This window comes from Myotis daubentonii, chromosome 2 (genome assembly GCF_963259705.1).
Source record: "Myotis daubentonii chromosome 2, mMyoDau2.1, whole genome shotgun sequence".
Taxonomy (NCBI): domain Eukaryota; kingdom Metazoa; phylum Chordata; class Mammalia; order Chiroptera; family Vespertilionidae; genus Myotis; species Myotis daubentonii.
In genome coordinates, this window is record NC_081841.1 from 201,097,410 (window position 1) to 201,116,353 (window position 18,944).

Genomic DNA, 18,944 nt, shown 5'->3' on the forward strand with positions numbered 1-18,944 from the left:
CGTGAATTTGAGATGCTTGCTTTACATACTTCTGGACCCTGGAGAATCATTTGGGGAACATATTACAATGTAGGTTCTCTAGTGCCCCTCGCCCTGTACCAGGTATTCCAATTAATTTGTTCTATTCTGAGGTGGGGCATATTTAACAAGCTCCCACCACACCCCAACATTCTCATGCATGTGGTCCCTAATCTACCATTTGTGAAATATTTTTCTAAGACAGAGGTTCTCAAGCCTAGCTGCACACTGGAGTCACCTGGGGAGCTTTGAAAACTAGAGATTGTTGGGGTCTAACCCCCCCCCCGCCCCCATTATGAATACACTGGTTTGGGGGATAGCCTAGGAGTTGGGATTTTTAAAAAGTCCTCTCTATGGTCCTCAAGGTCAGTCAAGGCCTGAACCACAGGATCGAATGCGGAGCTGCCACCCATTCAATCACTGCTCCTTTCCCCAAATCTACCACCTGCATAAGATAGAGATAATGCAAAGGCTCTCCCAGGAAGACAGCCTGTAATTCCAGGGCTCCAGCCAGCACCACCCTCTCATTTTCAGTTTCAGATAGTTTTACTGTGGAACACTCGTTCCTCATGTACCCCCTTGCCATGGATTTCACAGTTTGCCTCTCAGGCGCCCCCTCCTCCTCCTAGGTGGAGAGGCGTGTAGTCAAGCTGACGTTCAAGTTGCTTTTCATGAAAGTGTGTGCTGACAAGTATTTATTAATTGTAATGCTGTAAATCTCCTCAGAAATGAGAATTCTAGATGACAGTTGTAGAGAAATGGACTTACAGGCAGGCAGAATCAGGAGAGATTTACTTTTATTCTGAGGGAGGGGAGGGGTGTGCATATTTCTTTCTGATTTAAACCTCTGATATGTGACTCCAAACCCAATGAGCAGAGGCCCCCAAAAGCCCTGGATCTTTCGTGCAAACTTCAGTTCTGTTTGGCTCCTAAGCAAATACAACAGTAAGGCAGCAGATATGAGAATAAATTATAGTCACAAGAGGAAAAAGAACTTACTTTGGGGTTTTATCTCATGAAGAGGTTTTTTATCTAAAAGAAAGAAAGAGAAAAAAGTTGCATTTAATAAATTTACATGGAGCAGATATATTTCCTATATCATTTGTGGTCTATCTCTATTAAGGAACATTTTGTCTATTTTTGCAGACAATATATGGATTATGTTGTCAGTATTTCTCCTTTTTGCTCTATTTCTTTATTTTCCTGTTTTGCAACCTTTTTTTTAGGATGATCGCCTCATTCCTTTCTTTTTCCTCAGGCTGACTAGAGTTTCTTTCTGTTGCATTTGCTAGATTTTGATCTGCATGATGAGAGCTGTGAGCTTGCAGCCTGCTCCTTTTTATATATACAGCCAGAAGACGGCTCAGGTAAGGGATGCTATTTCACTATATATGGGAGAAAAATGAACCAGTGAATAAATATTTAAAGGGATCCTGCCTTGGTCGGCAGTTATCGTGGCCTGGATAAAAAGCTCCAAACTCTGTTGTTTATGCATTCTCCTTGGGTATGCATGCGGTATTGTGGGAATGTTTTAAGAAATCACACTTTTTGATTTCAGATCTCTATTAATTGTTAAAACATGCACAGTTTCTCTCAATGGAAAGGTGTCATTTTATAGCCACGGTGTTGAGCAGTGAAGCGGTCAGATGAGATGGGTCCAGAGAAAAGACATTCAGACTTTTACTGAAGCAGGGCCACAGGAGCCAGAGCCCAGGTGAGATATTTTCTTAATTTTCCCCATTGCCTTCCATCCACCCTCTCCTGCCCTGTCTCCCATCACCGAATAACCCTGCAATAATCTTCCAAATCACCGTGAGACTAGGCACCTGGGACTTAACTCTGTTTTATGCCACAGCCTCTCCACTCCCCATCCCCCCTGCCTGGTCCCATCCCTGCCAAGGGCTCTGCCGCAATACAGAAACCTGGGCAGCCCACATTTCAGACACCAAGGCCAAGGCTCCAGAAGATTTGCATGGCGAGTCAGCCCTCTTACTAGTCCTTTCAAGGGCTCAGATGGAACAGACTGCAAGCACTGAGGCTGCTGCCAGGCGGTCACAGAACCACACTGTGATCGGGGGACCTTGCGAGGTCACCTTGTGCAGCGCCCTTCCTCCGTTTGCCTGAAGGCGAGCCGTGCTCGGGGTGAGACACTGTCATTTTGGATTATGTTTTTAACCGAATCAAACCTAGTGCAGTACACATTTGAGAACTTCATAAATATCATCTCACTGACTGCACCATAACCCCTCCCAGGCAGATAGATGCAGCTCTACTCGGAATTCTTCATGGAATTCTTACCCTAACCCAGTCCTTCACTTAATACTGGTTTTGACAGAAAGCCCTGGCAATGTGATTTAAGTACATCTCCTGTGTGTTTTGCCATCTGATTTGTTAAGGGAGTAGCTGTTAAGAGTTGCACGTAAATCACACTCTTGCCAATAGGCCACCGTTTTTTTCTTCTTCAATATATGGGGAAAGTTCTTAATATTTTCTTAATTTTCCCCATTGCCTTCCATCCTTGCAAATGGCAATTTCTGGCAAATCTTTCTTTCAATAAACAATCCTTATAAAAGATAAGAATTTGTTCAAGTTGATATGCTCATATTCAGAATTTTATACAGTCAGGTTTCTTAAAACAGCACAATATTCACATTCAGCTTATCACATCAATTTAGCGCCACCAGCTTTCCCCAGAGCAGGTGACGCCTGGCGAAGTCCAGATGCTAATGCACGCAAGAATTAGAATAAAACGACGGTGGGGTCTGAACCTAACCTCAGTTTTTGCGTATTGCATGCTATCTGACAGCACTTGGCATGGGCACAGCGATGCTGGCAGGCCGGGCTGAGCCATCTAACGTGATGCATTGCTAGGACTACACAGAGAGACATGCAGAACATCTGTTTAGGACCCTGGCTGAGCTCAACTGCATTATCTTCCTTCTAAACCACAGGAATGGAGGTTATGCCAGGTAGCAAAATGAAGCTCCATTAAAAATGGGTGCTATATATAACTACTCCCCAGAAAAATAAAATTGAATATAGCCAGGCTGTGAAAAAAATCAGGGTGATCCATTTCACTGGGTATAGCTCTGCAGGAAAAAGAGTGAATGAGGCTGACAAGCCCAGGGCAAAGGTCCCAAGATAGGACTCAGGCCACAAGGTCCATGGACAGGAGTGGGCATTTCCCCACTGAAACAGCTCTGGTGCCCTCACTATTAGCAGCGTGGCGTTGTGGGATTAGTGCAAACTCTCAGAGCCCAGACAGGATTTAAATCTTTAATTGTTTGTATCCTATCTATGTGGTCTCTGTGTCCTTCTCCAAAGTGAAATGCGAATGATAATTTCCTTGAAGATGGATGCTGGCGACTACACATGATGAATGTGAAGTGTGCAGCACAGGGCTGGCACAGGTGAAGCATCAATAAATGGTAGCTAATAACTAATATTATGGTTTCAACATGTTATAAATAGGATCATCCTTGTCACTTGTTCAGAGTAAAAAAAACCCAAAAAACAACTGCATGATTCTTGTAGATGAGTCCCAACCCCACGTTCTGGTGCACTTCTGGGGTGCTGGGAAGGGAGTGAAGGCCCTTGTGGCTGCTTTATGAGACTAAGTCAAAACTTTAGTTTCCTGGTAGGGATAAAAATGGTCAGGGACCAGTAGACCCTCGCAGGCTCCCTAGCTTTCACCCACCATAAATCAGCAGAATAACAAGCAATGACATTCCATTTGAAATCTATTTGACATGATTTCCTAGAGCAGAGCCAAATTTATTCCAAGGGATTCTGCTGGACCGGGGGATTTGTTGAGCGAAGGGCCAGGGAGTCTTGTGGGTCAGTGTACAAACCCTTGTGGGAAAGGCTGGATGCCTCTGGTGCCCAGGAGAGCTTTAGTCCTCGAGCATCAGTATCAAAATTGGGTCCTGCTGTATTTTGTGAAATGCCAGTCTCATGTCAGCAACCTGCTAGAATACAGCATTTTCCCATCTTCAAATGTCTGAACAGTCTCTAATCCATGAGCTTGAGAGAGGGCTTCCCATCAACCTCACTATCTTTGCAAGGACTGCCCACCCCACTGTCCATGCCCTTTGATTCTGTTTGCATAATCATTTTCTCACAAGGCTGAGGGCCATGCATCCACTTGGCCTTGGTCAACCAAATCTTCTCTGCTTTGATTTTACCTCTCTCCAAGGCCATGTTCAATCTCCAATGGATTAGTAAATTAATCCATTAGGGCCATAGTTTTATTAATGTTGGCTGCACATGAGAATCACCTGGGGAGCTTATTTTTAAAAGAAAATGCCCATGCCTGGGCCCCACTCCAGGAGCTCCTGATTAATTGGGGTTTGTGTTTTTGTAATTACTGAGGGCACCACCACTTCCTGGCAACACATCTGGGGATTTGCGTACTGAACTTCTTTTGGTCTCTGCCTCCCTAGGAGGCTTTGGGGTAGCTATGGTATCTGATGGGTCCAGAAATATCCCTTTTGTATTCTGCAGATAGAGAAATGTAATTTTGAGCCAGCTGATCTTCAGTTTGTGAAAATCAAAACCATTTTCCAAAGATCTAACGTACACCAGGAGGTACCTTATGGGTAAATGGACATTGATAATGAGTAATTAAAACTTAGTCTTATTATTTGTGTACTAATAAGCTAAAGGCACAGGAGTGTTTTTTTTTTTAATTTTAATAGTGTCTTAAATTGTCATGTGTTCTTTAGGTTATCTATACAAGTCCAGGCTTTTTCACTTTATTTTATAAATGTACTAGAAGCCCAATGCACAAAATTCGTGCAAGGGGCTTGGCCTTTGCAGACCCAGCTTCGTCCGAAAGGACATCTGGACTGTCATTGGGCTGTCTGGTCTAATTAGCATATTACTCTTTGATTATTGTGAGATTATGTGCATACTTACACATATATATTAGCAGGAAACTGCATGAAATTGACAGTTATTGATCATTTTTACCTACAAAAACATGGAATTATCTTTTATATATCATTCTGCAGTATGCCTTTATTTCCTAGTACTGTATTATAATGCAAATATTGCTTTGCATGTGCTGTATATAATATATTTATGAGATGGGGGAGAGAAAAAGAGGCAGAACAATTTATGTATTTTTGATGGTGATTTGATTCTTTTCCACCTTTCTTGCTTTCTTTGTTATATGGGATGCTCCTGAAGCATTTCCATGGTATCCATTGTTCTTAGGAGTTATTTATAGCTGCACCCCTACCTTCCCTCCCACATGCCCACATCCAGCCTTATCCGCTCTTTGCCAGAGAATAAATGTGGCCAGCTTCGTGCAGCTACATGCTGCAGATCTAGGAGAGCAGGTCTGGGAGATGCAGCATGTGTGGACAGATGCATTCAATCTCCGACCTATAGACTGGGCAAGGAAGGGGCTGCTTCGTAAAACCTGTGGGCTGTGATTATTTGAAATAGGCTCCTATGAGTTTTGACAACTAACAAATATATTTGATACCAGAGTCTGTGTTCTTTTTTGAGATTCAGGCATAGAGCCACTCATTGAACTAAACACCCACCAGACAGAAAGCCCAGACAGCTACTCTTCACCAGGCAGCAATTCACAGATGTCATTATAGTTAATGATTACCATTTTCTTTTTCACTAAACCAGCCATGTCCGTTTCCATCTCCAAATATCATTTTTTAGATTTCCTTCTACATTGATCATATTCTTTGAAACCTTCTACATCACACACACACACACACACACACACACACACACACATTTGTTGACTATTTTAATGTACCCTCCACAGTCTTAGTACTTTTAAATGGTTTAGGAGGTGCTTCTGCAGTCTGTGGAATTGTCAGTCTTCTCTGCTCACTCCCTGTCACTGGGCTAATCCTTTAGCATCAGCACACAGGGGTCTACCATGATTCCACACTGCCTTACGTCAGAGCCAACTGCTCTGCCTAACTCTGTGGTCTCCTATTAGCTGATCCCACCACAACAAATAGGACTTAGTTTCCATGCACCTCAACATAAGTTCATGCCCTAATCTGAGCAATCCATTACCGCTCCTGCCCATGCTGGTGCCTCTCCTTGGGATGTCCTTTGCTCTCCAAACCTCTTATAAAAATGTCCTGACTCCAAGGCAGAGATCAATTAAAGAAAAACAAAAACTTTTCAATTAAAGTTGATGTATTATATTAATTATATTAATTTTAGGTGTACAGCATACTGATTAGACATTTATAAATCTTATTAACTGATCACCTGATAAGTCTAGTACCCATCTGACACCATACATAGTTATGACTATATTCCTTATAGTGTACTTTATATCCCAGGGATTGTTTTTCTACTGGCAATTTGCACTTAATTTCATTAACCTTCCACACCAATCCCACCGAAGTCCCTCCCATCTGGGGGACAATCAATTTGTCTTCTATTTCTGCGAGTTTATTTCTGTTTTGTTCATTCATATATTTGCTTCCCAGCTTCCACATATAAGCAAATCTATATAGTATTTGTCTTTCTCTGTCTGAATTATTCTAGCTAGCATAACCCTCTAGGTCCATCCATGTTGTCACACATGGTTAAGATTTTTTTATGGGTGAGTAATATTCCATCACATATATGTACCATATCTTATTATCTATTGGTCTATCAGTAATCATTTAGGCTGCTTCCATACCTTGGCTATTATAAATAATACTGCAGTGAACAGTGGGGTGCATATATCTTTTCAAAGTAGTGTTTTAGATTTCTTCAAATATATATCCAGAAGTGGAACTGCTGGGTCATATGGTAGTGCTGTTTTCCATAGTGGCCACACTGATATATAATACCACCAACAGTGCATGAAGATTCCTTTTCTCCACATGCTGGCAAACATTTGTTATTCATTAATTTATTGATGACAGCTGTTCTGACAGGTGTGAGGTTATATCTCTGTGATTTTAATTTACATTTCTCTAATTATTAATGACTTTGAGTATCTTTTTATATGTCTACTGCTTATCTGTATGTCCTCTTTGGAGAAATGTCTATTCATATCCTCTGCTCATTCTTTTAATCGAATTTTTTTTTGTGTTTTGGGTGTTAAGTTGTATGAGTTCCTTAAATATCTTCTCTCATTCAATAGGTTCTTTTCATTTTGTTGATGGTTTCCATCACTGTGCAAAAATATATTTAGTTTGATAAAATCCCATTTGTTTTTCTGTTGTGATGTAAATGTTAGGATTATACATTCTAAATCTGTGAAAAATGCCACTGATATTTTGATAGGAATTTTATTTTATCTATAGATTTCTTTGGGTAGTATGGACATTTTAAAGATGTTAATTATTCCAATCTGTGAGCACTATGGCCTTCCATTATTTGCAAATTTTTCAATTTCTTTCTTTAATGTCTTATTACAATTACTCCAATTACAAATCTTAAATTTTTGGTTAAAATTATTCCTAGGAATTTTATTCTACTTGATGTAATTATAAAAGAGATTGTTTTAATAATTTCTCATTTTGATAGTTTGTTATTAGTATATAAAATATTTTATTTGTCAGTTATTTTGTTCATTGGATTCCACATGTAAGTGAGATTATGTGATACTTATATTTCTTTGTAATTCTGTGGTGTCAGTTGTCACTTCTCTTTCATTTCAGATTTTATTTGGGCCCTCCCTTTTTTCCTCCTTGATGAGTCTTGCTATAGTTTTATCAATTTTGTTTATCATTTCAAAATACTGCCTCTTTGTTTCATTAAACATTTCTATTTTTTAATTTTTTTTGACTACTTGGTCCCGCACCCCCCCCCCCTCCCCCTAATCTTTATATTTCTCTTCCTTTCCCTTCCTTCTACCTGCTTTGGACTTTTCTCACTCTCTCTCATTCCTTTAGGTGTAAGGTTAGATTGTTTATTTGAGGGTTTTGTTTTGTTTTAATGCAGGCCTGTATTGCTGTAACTTTCCCTCTTAGAACTTCTTTGGCTGTGTTCATAGATTTGGGGTCATTGTTTTCATTTTCATATGTCTTGATGTCTCTTTTGATTTCTTCCTTGATCTTGTTGTTAACCCATTCATTGAATGTTATTTAGCCCCTATGTGTTTTTCAGTCTTTTTCTTGATTTCTAGTTTTCATACCATTATGGTCAGAGAAAAAGCTTGATATGGTTTCATTTTTCTTAAACTTATTGAATATTTTTTTGTGTCCTAATATGTGGTCTATACTAGAAAATGTTCCATGTACACTTGAAAAGAATGTATATTATGCTGTTTTGGGGTGAAATGCTCTGATGATATCAATTGAATCCATCTGATCTAGTGTGTCAGTTAAGGCAGCTGTTACACTGTTGATTTACTGTCTGGAAAATGTATTCACTGATGTCAATGGGGTGTTAAAATCCCCTCCTGTGACTATATTACTGTCAATCTTTCCCTTTATGTCCATCAAGATTTTCTTGATATATTTAGGGGCTTCTATGTTGGGTGCAAAAATGTTTTCAAGGGTTATATCCTCATTTTGGATTGATCTCTTTATCATTATGTAGTGTCCTTCTTTGTCTCTAACTCTTTTAACATTTGTTTTAAAGTCTATTTTGTCAGATGTAAGTATTGCTACCCCAGCTTATTAAATTTATTTCAATTCTCATGGAATATCTTTTTCCATCCTCCCTTTACTTTTAGTCTGTATATCTTTCATTCTGAGGTGGGTCTCTTGTGGACAGCATATACATGGGTCTTATTTTCTTATCCATTCAGCTACCCTATGTCTTTTGATTGGTCCATTTAAGCCAGTTGCATTTAAAGTGATTATTGTTGGTACATATTTGTTGCCATTTTATTCTTTTAACTATGCCCTCCTTTTGTGTGATTCCATTTCTGGGAATATATCTGAAGAAACCCAAAACACTGATTCAAAAAATATATGTATCCCTATTTCATTGCAGCATTATTTACAATAATCAAGATTTTGAAGTAACCCAAGTACCCATCAGTAGATGTTTTGACCTGGAGAGTATTATATTAAGTGAAATGAGCCAGTCATAGAAAGACAAGTACCATATGATTCCACTTACATGTGAAATCTAATGTGGAATCAAATGTACAATTTAAACTAACAGACAAAATAGAAACAAATTCATAGCAACAGACTGGCAGCTGTCACAAGGGACGACTGATGGGGGGGCTCAGTAAAAAAGGCAGAGAAATTAAGCAAAAAAGGTAGAAGAGGGTAAAATGGTGAACATACAATATATTTTAATGACAAATACACTTATGTTAATAGATGTACTCGGGAATGTTTTAACTAAATATCTATAGCGTCACTGTCAGTACCATTGTAGGTCATGAAAAACATAACTTTTTCTGAAACAGGAATCCCTTTTCTAGGACAGACACACAATAGTTATTGTTTTTACTATGGATGCAAAATGCTTTGCATAGATTTGCCTATTTCCTCCAAAAAACAAATCCTTTCTATGAGGCACTATTATAACATTCATTTTATAGATAAGTAAATTAAAGCTTAAGAAACTTGCTCATAGTGTTGTAATCAAAATTCAAACTCAAGAAATCTGACCCCCAAACTCCTGAGTTTTCAACCTGTTTTTTTCTAAACAGGATTAATGTTGAATCCTGTAGGCCCAACTCATTTATTTCTTGCAATTCTAGGTTCACGTCTATCCCTAATTTGCAAACAGGATAACCAGTATAAACAGAATCATAGAGGGAAGTAGAAGGCTATTCACCCTTTGCTCTGAATGCCAAATCAATGCAGATCCATCCTGGGTCAGCCTCATGGAAGCTCAACCTCTGTGTCTTCTAACAATGCATAGTTCAGAACTGCCTTCCCTGTGCTTCTTAGGCATATATTATCTACAAAATATTTTTACTTTTGCTGTAATGATTTGCATTTCCACGAACTTTCTGGTTGAATGGCTAAAATTTCATTTCCTTAAGAAATGTTTTTAAGTTTTCTAATAGGTTTTCTGTATCCAGTTTACATTATCATGGGGATTGGTTCTTATTTGCCTCTTTAGTTTCCTTGGATTTTTGTTTCAGTTTGCTTTGTTTTTGTCTTTTTCCACTTTAAGTAATATGATCCAGCTTCTGCTCTCCAGATGCCCAAATTTAATTTTAAAGTCCTTCCTATTTACAGTGGAGGTGTTTTATTTCAATTCTTCTTCTAAAGTCAATAAAGTGAACAGGATGTACCTGAGAGAAACTGCCAGAGATCATGTTTCTGAAGCAAGACATAGCACTTCCTGTCCAATTCCACCAAAATAATGTAAGCCGAGTATAAAAAAGTACATATTGATATATGTTGGGAAGTAAAGTGTATAGGAATAGAAAAAAGTGGATAGAAGAGAGATGTGGGCAAACTAATTGCCTTGATTTCTATTGGCTGGAAAAAAAATTCTTACCTTGGTTACTCTGTCATGACTATGTACATGTAGCACAGGTCTATGAGAAAATAAAGATCTTGATGGGGGAAATTTCCTGGATAAAAAAAAGATATCTTAACTGTTTTAGATTCCTTGGTCCTCAAGGAGGAAAGCTTCACAGCTATGATACCCCTCCTTATTCCTAATGAGCATACTGTGGGTGTGAGACCTGTCTTTTTCGCATCTCCACCCCTCCTACCAGTCTTCTGTGGTTTCTTCTTTACATCCTTAAAAAGTACTGTTCAGCTAGTCTTCAGGTGGTTCTCAATAAGCATGGTTCTCTAATTTAGTTGTGATGATGATGTAATCATGGAGGAGGCCAGCACTGCATTTACCTACTCCGCCATCTTGACCGGAAGGCTATCTTTTTATTAACAAGGCATAAAAGTAGAAAAGTCTACAGTGGGTGGATAACAAAGGGGGAGACATTTTATGATAATTTGTCATATATGGTTTATCTTCATTCTCTTTATGCTCAATTCTACTCATGGCATTTGAATTTAAGCACAAAAACGAAACATTTAGCCATATAGACTTTTTTTAAAAATGCTTTCACTAGGACACATGAGTATAGAGCTCTCCCTGCTTTATTTTCTTTTTTAATTAAGCACAATGGAAATTTAGTCATGAGCCATTCTACTCTGTCTCTTTAAAGCTTGTTAGTCACTGGTCTTCTTATTGCGTCCCATAATGGTAGTGTTCACTGGGGCATGGGGGAGAGATTGTTGCTAAGCAGCTAATGATACCATATGTTCCCAAACCTACCCTCTTATTTACTCTTGTGGATTTGCAATACTGTATTCACATTTGCTATGCAGTATACATGAAGGCAACTCTGGATAAATCAGTTGTTTGTTATGTAGAAAGCAGCTATTATAAAAAGGAGCACCTACTATGTACAGTAAATGGAATGAAAATGGGTTTTTAATATTAAAACTACCTGGGAGAATTAGCAAGCAGTTGGAAAATTCATGACAATTTAAGAATGGATTGTATCTTGCTACGCCATTTTCATTTCTTTGCTATATAAAGTTTACGCTATAATTAAGGAATTGTGCAGTGCAGCTGGCTCTGAAATATGAACTTATCCAACAAAAAGTTTAAGAATGAGTTAAGTATGATTCATGACTTTTTGCCTAAAGAAAGGAAATGATGGGTTTTGTTAAGGTAAAAGGACACCTGTCCTTTATAATCCCATATACAAAATAGGCATTCCATAAACTATTAACAAAATGTAAAACTTGTTTCAGATGCACTGAGCTAACTCCAGAATGGTGTCCTAGGAAAGATAGAGAAGGGACTTGGGTAATTACTGTAAAGATGACAATGACATTGAGAATAGCCTAAGAGAAAATGCTTACCAAGATGACCTTTATTTTGATGTAATTACAGGCTCACCTTTTCAGGTGCTTCTTTTAGGTCATTTAAGTAGATCATTCAATAGATAATGTTGTTAGATTATTAAATGTAAGCTTGCGGTTGTTTAATCAAACCTGCTATTGTCTTCGTCCTTGATGTGGTTTCCAAACTGTCAATTCAAACTTTTCTTATCAATGTATCCATCAGAAATGAAAACAAACCACAGTTTAACTGATATTTCCGTTTCTGAGCTATCAATGTTGAACTGACCTATCTTACATCCTGACCAGAAGGATGGATTAACTATCAGGTAGCTCAGCCTTGAAGATTTCCTCTCTTTTTCAGGCCCCTGTGGCATTTCTCTGGCTTCAGTCTTACTACACCTCAAGGCACTAATCCCCTCTGAAGCAGATCTATTTAATCTTCTCAAGTCAAAGCCCTTAGTTTTCTATCTTCTGGAGTAAAGAAAGAGGGAGCAGGATTTTCTTATTTCTTAGGATCAAGCTAAATACCCTGCCATTTTCACCCTTCTGTTCCTGTCAGTGAGGCATGCATATGTCATTTACCTCCGGTTGTACTCCTCAGAGCATAGATGAAGCTAAGTTCAGCAAGCAGAAAGGACATGGTCAAAAAACTACCTGACTCTAGTGTTTAAGGTTAGAAAACAGGGATCCACACAAGTCCTTATTTCTCAACAATATGTCACATAATTATCTTTCTGGAAAGAAAGGCATCAGAGGATTAGCTTAAGCTTTCAATTTGGATCTTTCACCAACTGATATTGGCAAATAATCTTACTATCACCAATCTTGGGGCATGTAATTTCTTTTTTCTAAATATATTTTTAATGATTAAGCAATTGATTAAGCAGAGAGGAAGGGAGAGGGAGATATAGATACATCATTGATGAGAGAGGATCATCGATCGGCTGCCTCCCACCCACCTCCCACTGGGGATCAAGCTTACAACCCAGACATGTGCCCTTGACTGGAATCAAACCCAGGACCCTCCAGTCCACAGGCCGACGCTCTGTCCACTGAGCAAAACCAGCTAGGGCGGGGCATGTAATTTCTTGATGAGAGCACTGAGGTGTGGCCATCTGTGACAGATTCACACTAAAGTTTTTGTGCTCCAGTCACAACTGGCCAAGCAACAATCACACCCAAATATTAAAGCGATCATTCAGAGCTGGCAGGTCCATCTCTTGGAGAAACACTACCCTCAGGGACCACAAAGGCAACCCAGATGCTTTGTTGAAAGCTAAATAAAAATCAAAGAATTATAGGTCTTCTAAGAGAAGTTGAGGAACTGCTTTAGGGTCTTCCTGGCATAGATGAAAACATATAGGATGAGGATGAAGAAAATTCCCAAATTGTAACATGACCTAGATCCTTCACAAAACTACTGCTCCATAAAGTTGTTGGAAAATGCTATTTTAATCAAACCCAGCCTTCACTGAATCTCCCTGAGAGCACAGCTAGTTTCACCAAGACCATTGGAGCAGAGTGCCAGCAAGAGGTACACAGGCGTATTGGCATCTTTTAACTAGAATGCTGTTCATTGCTTCCTGCAGAGATAGTAATCTGTTATCCATTTTTGTTGATAGTGGTAGCCACTCTGTCTGAAAGGACAGAATATATCCTGGTGTTGGATTCACAAACATACCCCTTTCTCAATGATATATAAATATATTTAATCAATTTCTAACTCCTCGTAGCCATCAATATTCTTGATCACATCTGACAGAGTTACAGATATGCACACTACAGACAAAAGCTGCTAGAGAAAACATGCTTAAGCAGAAAAGGGAATGCAGGCATGAGTAAACTGAATAGAAAGAAAAGGCTCACATAGCATTCTAAACTCACACCTTCAATGCTGAACATATTTCAAACCTCATTGTCTTCCTAGTTATATTATTTCCACTATGGGTAATGGGAATGAAATACCCATTAAACCACACACATGACTAAAACCATACATGGTCAATGCCCACAGGAAAAGCCACTGTCTGAACTATGGCCATTTCTGGCTCAAAGGAAGGAACTAAACTTTGGAACTTCATAAGTACATATGCGTCTGTGATGCTTAATTTTATGTGTCAGCTTGACTGGCCATCAGGTGCCCAGGTAATTGGCTGAACATTACTTGGGTCTTTTCAGATGAAACCAACATTTAGATCCACAGACTAAGAAAAGCAGATTGCTCTCTATAATTGCTTCCCAGGGCCTCACCCAGCCTGTCTAAAGCTTGATCCTTCTCAAGTGAGAATTCTCCTGCCTGCCAGTCTGTGAACTGGGACATTGTCTCAGCAGATCTGGGACTAGCCAAATTCCATAATCACCTGAGCTTATACCTTATAATAAATCTCATTTATCTATCTATCTATCTATCTATCTATCTATCTATCTATCTATCTATCTATCTATCTATCTCATTGGGTCTCTCTGGAGAACCCTGACAAACATGACATCTCAAATTTTAGAGTTGGGATCTAGACCAGTGATGGCGAACCTTTTGAGCTCGGCATGTCAGCATTTTGAAAAACCCTAACTTAACTCTGGTGCCGTGTCACATATAGAAATTTTTTGATATTTGCAACCATAGGAAAACAAAGACTTATATTTTTGATATTTATTTTATATATTTAAATGCCATTTAACAAAGAAAAATCAACCAAAAAAATGAGTTCACGTGTCACCTCTGACATGCGTGTCATAGGTTCACCATCACTGATCTAGACTGCCCAATACCCTCTCAGTGCTGGTAATTCATTTCAGGGCTAAACAACTCTTAATCACTGAACTTGATAACAATTCTTTCTTACCTGAAGGGCTAACCATTATCATCTTCAGTGGTAACTGGACTAAGTATTAGTCAAGTAAGGTTTAGGCCTGATATCCTCTAGTGCAGACCTTACTGGTGGTGGATGGGAAAGTTATGGCTATGATTATCTAAAATTCAGTTGATAACCAAATAGTTATATTATTAACACCTCTTTAGAAGACTTATGAGTGTCACAGTTCTAATTGTTCTAACTGTATCAATTCAAATATGGCTACATGTTTAAAAAAATAGTCATACTTCCAAGGTATATTTCAGAAAAATCTGGTAATAGTCAAGAGTAGACAGAAACATATTTCCCTAAACCTCTTGCTACTGAGTTTGTGTTAGGTTTCCTTACATTTTGGAAGTGCAAAGGCATTTTGAGGAAGACAAATGATTGGAATATATTCATTAGAGTGCAGGGCCCTTTCATCACTGAGACTGGGGGCTAGGTTGCATTCTATTACAGTTCCATGTATTGTATCTGACTTATGCAGGTACTTGATACTTGTAATAGCAAAAAAACAAACAAACAAAAAAACCACCAAAAAAATACCATCGTTGCTCATTTAAAAACATATTAATCATTTTAACCAATGTATTAAACATATAGACTTCTTTTTAAAAAAATATGTTATGTTTGTATATGCTTGCTTTCAAGGGTACCCAGTTGTATTGATTTAGAAAAATAAACCCAACTTAGAATAGATATTTTCTTCATCCTGCCATCTTCCCAAATAAAAAGTGACACACTGGTATTGAGCTATGTTATTTTTTGCTGTGTATTTTCCTAGTTCAATGCCCTGAATCTCTTGTTCCTTAAGGACCTAAGCAAAATCAGTACACCTTAGCTCAATGACTGGGCAGATGGAGAATGGGCTCATTTTTACTGAGCACCTACTCTGTGCCATGAAATATCAAGTGTATTCTTTTGTCAGTTAGTCTTCACAATAACCCAAACCGTGTACCATTGGGGGTACTTAGAGTCAGAGACATAAGCAACTTATCCAGGGTCACAAAGGTAGTGAGGGACAGCACCAGATGAAAACCTGTCTCTCTGTGACTATCTGATCCTCCCATACTCAGGCAGAGTCACTTGGAGATGCAAGAATGTAATCTCCGGAATAAAGGCTTGGGAGTTTTGAAATGCACATTCCACTTCTTGCTCTGCCAGACCAATTTGATACAAAGTCACCCACCTCCTCAGGTGTCATAAATCCCAGACCCCACTTGTAAGATAACAGTCACAACACATCCCTTGCCACAAAACCATGGTCTCTGAAGATGATTAAGTGCTTTATAGTGCTATATAATTCTTGGGAGAAATAGACATAGTGATCAGAATTTCACCAAACTTAAGATGAAGGCTACGAAAAGAAAAGAATTGCTAAGCTAAAAAGTCTAAAATGCCTTCTTACATCATTTCTTCTAAAACTTTGTCTAGTTAAATCAATAGTAAGTATACACATTTATAAAACTGACAATGATAAAATATTCAAAGTCACCCCAGCTTTCCTAAAAATGTATTTGTCTTTTCTACACTTTTCACCCATTTTCTTTTTGCTCTTGGAGATTTTGCTTTCTGCTAACATATTTAACACAATAATTATGACGTTTCTTTTCATATTATGGACAAACACCGAAGATGCTAAACAGAAGGTGTTACCTAAAATGCAGAGACCATCTGTGCAGTTTTCAGATTCCTGGCTTAGCCCTTCACAGAATTTGCCCCCATTCCTTGGGGGTGGTGCTGTGCACTCCCGGATCCGAAGATGCTCACACTCTGGGCTGCAGACTGACCATTCGCTCCACACTTCCCAGCTCCCGTCCACTTCAAAGAGAAATCAAAGGAACCATCATTAGAATGAATCAGGCAGCGGTCAGGAGACTCACCCCAGGATTGCTGTTCTTAGAGCTGCATTTTAAAGCAATAACCACCACAACACAAAACAAAATAACATATTCATTTATCTTCTCTCCATGGTTTCTTTCCTAAAGAGACAGACTAGCAAAAGCAGTGGTGTAATTCTCTAGCTCTTTCAGGATGAGACCAATTACTGAATTTAGGCGAGCAGAGCATTCACATTACCAGTGCCCTTGGGTTGGCTAACAATGTCATTATCCATTCTTCCCCAGTCTTTCACGCTCAAGTGCAGCTTAGATGGACAGATAAACAGTGTGCAGTAACCAGTGGTAGTCACCACCGCCTTGGGTGTTGACAGTTTAGAACAGAGAGCAGAATGAACTATCTTTAAGCCCTAAAACCCCCTAAACAATAAACCCATATTGATAGTATTAAACCAAAACAGGTCAGTCAAACCCCAAGATACCAAGATTTATATAAATAGAATTTCTTGGGTCATAAATTGCTGCTATATGCAGAACTGAACAAACTGAATTCTACTAAAAATCAACCCTCGAGATCATGGCAGCTGTTTGAGGCAATTGTCCCATTACCTCCTAGGAATACTCCAACCATATTTATGTGGGTTATGAATTTGCAGTTTTTAATCAAGAGCAATTAGGAATAGGGTAACACAAAATACTGAACGTAAAACAGAATGTCTGAGTCCTTGACTGCCAGTTTATTGGCTGAGCAACCCTGAGAAAGTCACTTAGCCTATTTCTGTCAACTGGGGGTAATAAAACTCACAACACAGAGTTCAATGAGATTACGTGTGTAAAAGTATCTTGCACATAGTAAGCACTCAATAAATGCAAAATGAAACTCCAAGAATACACTGCTGGTGAGAGCCTCACCTTAGCTTTGAGTGGAACTAGATTTGAAATTTTAGTCAAGAGGCTCTAGTCCAGTGTCCTTGGAGTTAATGTTTCATAATGCATATGAGACCCAGGATCAATTTATTTCTCAGTGGGAGGATATGTTTTCCATAAAGAAAGTCATCTTCCATCTCATCTATTTCTCATTGTATAAATTGGGTTAGAGCCAGTAAGAGATGAACAAAATAACATATAAAAGCCATATTTGGCAAGTGTAGTCTATCTCTATTCAGAAAGGAAGGCAAGCATAGATCAAATGTAGAATAAACTGCTGTGATGCTGTACAATCTCTGCCAGTTGTATTGTAGATAAATACAGAGCTAAAACTGGTAAGCTTGGTGGACTGGCAACTGATAATAAAGAGTCACATTTTTGGTACCTATTTTGTGTTCACAGACAACTTAATTTCTGCTAGTTATTATAAAAATTAATGCCACAGAATGGGAGAACCCAGGGAGAGAAGGGCATGGCTTAGTCCAATCAAACACGGGAGGTATAAAAATACTTCAAAGCATTTGGCTTATTGATGGTGAGTGTTCAGGGTCATTTGAGTATTAAAAACTACATATGCCCCCAAACAGAGATATTTCACCCATGTTCTTGCTATTACATTGAGTTCTACATCAGCACTTTGGACAAAGGCTCTGTAAGAACTTGGGAGACGGTCACTTTGAGAAAGAGGGTGATATGCTGAATGCTTCACACCAGCTTACTAGTGTTGGTGGATCAAAAGGGGAAAGGAGGAGTCTGTGTATATCTCACCAGGACAAAGAGAAGTGCAGGTAATTTTCTGCACTGACATTCCCTCACAAAAGGCCCCACCATTGAGAGGAGCTGGGTTGGTACAGGTCCGGGAACGTTTCTGCCATCCTCTACCACAGCGAACATTGCAGGCTGACCACTCTGTCCAGGAAGACCAGCCTCCATTCACTGAGAGAGAAAATGGGGAGGGGAGAAAAAAAGGAGAAAGGTTTTTACTGATTGCCTACTATGTGCAAGCCACTGTGCCAGGTGTTGTGAGTTAGGCATCCAGGGACCAAGAGACCCCGCAGACACACACTGGCTGCTCCATCATGAGGTGAGCGACTAGGCTTAACCTCACCTGTGCCCCTCAGCCTATTCATCCGATATAAGGAGGGACACAGATCATTTTCTTTGCTGAAAAATTATGAAAAATAGAAAGAACTCATTACCATATCTCTAAAGCACTTGAAAATCCAGAGCATAAGAAGAAAATATCAGCATTTGAATTTCTATTACTTTAAATGCCTCAAAAAATAAATCCCAGGGCTCTTCTATTGTAGAAAGGAATGTCTTTACTTAAATAGCTGGGTGTTTCTTTTATACAATACCTGAGATATTCAGCAAATAGTGATGTTTGTTTATGGTGGATTTCGTATGCCAGGAGAAAAACTTCCCACAAGCAGGTCTGGGGAGGATGGGGGAGGGGAGCAGAAGTTGCCCACCTCAATTCTTTTCCAATACAAACACAATGGAAGAAAATAAACAACTTCTAAAATTATTTTCTGATCAAGAGT

At 38.9% G+C, this 18,944-nt stretch overlaps 1 protein-coding gene across 5 annotated transcripts in view; it reads right to left on the reverse strand.

Moving 5' to 3' along the window:
* Positions 1–18,944, reverse strand: part of UNC5D (unc-5 netrin receptor D) — a 527,348-nt gene that overhangs the window by 88,243 nt on the left and 420,161 nt on the right. For 2 of the 5 annotated variants that reach the window (XM_059685427.1, XM_059685425.1), the window contains exons 6-8: positions 18,169–18,336; positions 16,292–16,456; positions 1,018–1,050 (exon numbers count right to left, since the gene is read on the reverse strand). In XM_059685427.1, coding sequence (XP_059541410.1) covers positions 1,018–1,050; positions 16,292–16,456; positions 18,169–18,336 — 366 coding nt within the window. The remainder of the gene's footprint in view (positions 1–1,017; positions 1,051–16,291; positions 16,457–18,168; positions 18,337–18,944) is intronic. The other 3 variants (XM_059685430.1, XM_059685426.1, XM_059685428.1) reach the window with 3 other exon arrangements.